Raw genomic sequence first — 3,677 nt, forward strand, 5'->3', positions numbered from 1 at the left:
CTGAACAGATATAATGCCTCATGCAGCAGTTCCCAGTTTAGTCATTTTTCTTTTCTTGAACAAAAGCATTGGGTTTCTGAGCAAAAGTCTCTGCAACCAGCAATGGGAAAACCAGAGAAGCATCAGCATAGACCTGATAAGAGAAAAACACGGTAGCTGAGATGACTGGTCCCTCTCCAAAATATTCATCTGTTTTTTTTCTAAATCAAATTGCCTGTCAGGCTGGTTATAATGGCAGTCCTGGAAATCATGCCCCCATCCCTGTCAGCATGTGATCTCTTGTCCCACACATACCTTGACAGGCTTGGCATCCATACGGATCTTTCCCCAGGACACTGCCTCGTCAGGCCGAGCTCCTGAATCTGAACCATCAAACTCCTGTGCGGTGTTGACATATACAGAAAAGTCAGCTCCATTTCTCTGGAAACCAAAAAAACTTGGTGACCTCTAAGGCTCAGCTGACTGATTATATCCTTGATTAGATATAGCAGGGCTATGATGAGCACTTCAGTTGTCATTAAGATCAGCATTGCCCTGATGTAGCTAATCTTTTCCAAAATGCAAGGGTATGAACGGGTGCTTTAGAGCAACTTCAAAAAATGATTATTAGACCCAATAATGATTTAACCTAATATTATCCACTCTGGCAGAAGAACATCAACATTCCTTGTAGAAGTCCTTCCAAGCCCTACTAAACAGGACAATGTGAAGAAGAATGGCCAAGGTCTGACCTTACATTCAACATCCAGGGAACAAACTCATAGCATGGGGTCTTCCTGATTATCAAGAATTACCATAACCTCAACTGGAAATTTCAGTTTTGTGGTGATGACCTGTCAATTGAACAACTCAAAGCTATACTCACAGCCATTTTAATTTTCTGGGGAACTATCCAAAGTAAAAATGTTCACCTTCTGCACTGTTGTCTGGTATAATGGATTACTAGATTGCCTTTAAATATTTGTTTTATTGTTGAAAGCCATTTTGTTAAAATTATAAGAACTGAGGGATACCAAATACCACCAAGATGTCTCTATATTCATTTTGCTTAAACAAATGTTTTATCTCATACCATAGTCTCTCCCTTCCAAATCAACCCTGGCTTTGTGGCTACTACACACCACTTTCCCTCACCATCAGATTTGCATTGGCAATGTGGTGCTTAACAAGGCCTCCACCCAAGATGATCATTCCTGTCTTCCTGGCAAAGATGGCTTGGGTATTAATGAGTTTCAGGTCTGTAAGAGAGACGACAATAATGGTTATGATGGAAGTATTGCAAATGCATTGCACATCTGAACAATAAACCTACAGCTGCAAGCTTTCAACATTCAGCATTTGCTAACCTCAATTTCAATGCAAGAACTCACTGGAAGTTTACACTGTTTGCTTGTGATTCCAGTCAGATTGGTTTGTGTGTGTGTGTTTCTTGCCCATGGGAGCCAGTGTTGTCCAAAGACATTTCCATGGTCATGTGGCCAGTATGACTATATGCCAAAGGCACACAGAAAGCAGTTATCTTCCCACCAAAGTGGTATCTATTTATCTACTCGCATTTGCATGCTTTCAAACTGATAGGTTGGGAGCTGGGATGGAAACTCATCCTGTCGTGTGGCACTCAGATCTCAAATCCAGGCTGTCAGCTTTCTGTACATATTTGGAGGAGATAAGTATCATTACTAAACAAAGAACTGAATGTTCCCTGAGAGTTAGGCTTACTGCATCTATTTACGGGAGCCAATCTCAAGTTTGAAAATTAGGAAGTTTTTAGCTATTTAATTTTATCAACTAAATTGTAATTTCCCAGCACTGGAAAACTCTCGATAATATAACAATTGAAAGTTTCTTTCAAGGTTACCTTTCAACTGCTACCTCAGAAAAAAAAAACTATAAAGTTAAAATAATAAAATATCAGGGGCAGAAACCATATTTCTATCAAATCTGGATGGATTTTATCATTTGCCTTATCAGCAATAGAGTGTGATGTCAATATTTTCAATACTGTATATGGTAATTTTCTACATGTATGGTACTGTATCTTTCCTTGCCTTTTTAGTACTTTTTATTTTCAATAGTTCTCTTCTATGCATCTTGCATGTTACTATAATTTAGTTACTTGATGTCTGTTAATCAGAGTTCAACAAATTTTTATAACTAAAAAAAGGCATATAGCATCAGCTCATAACCCTTGAGCTGCCTTTTTGTCTTAAAGCAGAAGTTGCAAGCAGAATACAGATTGTTGAGGGGCCAACTTATGTTGTAAATATTTTCATTCACCTTCTACGATGTCCAGCACAAGACCTGGTTTCTTATAGGAATGGAAGAAAATCATATCTCCGAGGGATCCATCTGTTATTGCTGGGCTCAATACAGGAATGTTATTCTGTTGAGAAAATATAAGTAGCATGGCTCACAGAAGCCAGAGAGGCACTGCCTGCATTTGTTTCATGCATTAAATATTTATTTTTCTTCCCTTGGAGCCCAGTTTTAAAGAAATATCTAGTCATGGGGGGGGGGAAGAACCAGCTACGCACTGGGAAATGAGTGGGACAGCAGCATCAACAATACAAAGGTCATGTGCAAGATCATATAAATACAGATAGACCTTGACTTATGACCACAATTGTGTCCAAAATTTCCATTGCTAAGCAAGACAGCTGTTAAGTGAGTTCTGCCCCATTGTATGACCTTTCTTGGCAAGTTAAGTGAGTCACTGAACTTGTTAAGTTAGTAACATAGTTATTAAGTAAATCCAATTTCCCTCTTGACTTTGCTTGTCAGGTCACAAAAGGTGATCACGTGACCCCAGGACACTGCAACCATCGTAAATACCGTTTCCCTGAAAGTAAGGCCTACCCAGAAAATAAGCCCTGGCTTGAGTTTTGGGGATGGGCCTAATATAAGCCCTACTCCCAAAATGTGCCCTAGTTTTGGGGTGAGGCACACACTTAAAAATCAAGCTAGGGTGGGGGAGGGGTTTGTGGATCTGCCCCATGCGCCCCGCATCCACTTACCTTGCAGCCAAGCATCTCTTCGCCGGCCCACTTCTTCTGAGGCGTCTTCTGCAGCCAGGCCTGCATTTCTCAGTCAGGCCTTCATTTCAGGAAACGCCACTGCAGCCAAGGACCGAGCTATGGATTCATCCATAACTCAGTGCTCGGCTGCAGAGGCCTTCCAGAAAGGCCTGACTGCGAAATGCAGTCCAGAATGCAGCTGCAGAATGAAGCTGCTCCAGAAGAAGTGGACTGGCTGGGCAGGGCTGTCGGTGCAGGAGGTGAGTAAAAAAGACACCCCCCCAAAAATAAGACTTAGTGCCTCTTTTGGACCTGGTCTTATTTTCAGGGAAACACAGTACATGCCAGTTGTTAAATGTCCGAATTTTGATATGTAACAACATGGAGATGCTGCAACAGTTATGTGAAAAATGGTCATAATTCATTTTTTACAGGGTTGTTGTAACTTCAAATGGTCACTAATGGTTGTAAGTTGAGTGCTACTTTTATAAAACAGGCCTTAAGGTGATCAGAGATTAGAAAAAAGGAGACATTCCCATTATGCAACAACCAAGACAAGCACTTATTTACAAAGAAGTTAAACAACGGATTAAACAGAAATTACTTTCTCAGCCTACCTTTTGTGCCCAATAACAGACTGATTCTGGATTGTTGATTTCTTTG

The 3,677-nt window shown here is 40.6% G+C and overlaps 1 protein-coding gene across 1 annotated transcript; it reads right to left on the bottom strand.

Annotated features, from left to right (window-relative positions):
* Nucleotides 1-3,673, bottom strand: LOC107301795 (deoxyhypusine synthase-like; the record flags this gene model as incomplete). Its single annotated transcript, XM_015830975.1, has 5 exons — nucleotides 1-133; nucleotides 295-420; nucleotides 1,135-1,238; nucleotides 2,278-2,383; nucleotides 3,632-3,673. Coding segments are annotated over 5 exons (474 nt in total), but the record flags the coding sequence as incomplete, so codon positions are not given.
* Nucleotides 3,674-3,677: the final 4 nt, after the last annotated feature.

The sequence above is a fragment of the Protobothrops mucrosquamatus genome, unplaced genomic scaffold (genome assembly GCF_001527695.2).
Source record: "Protobothrops mucrosquamatus isolate PMUCROS unplaced genomic scaffold, P.Mucros_1.0 scaffold16868, whole genome shotgun sequence".
Classification (NCBI taxonomy): Eukaryota; Metazoa; Chordata; class Lepidosauria; order Squamata; family Viperidae; genus Protobothrops; species Protobothrops mucrosquamatus.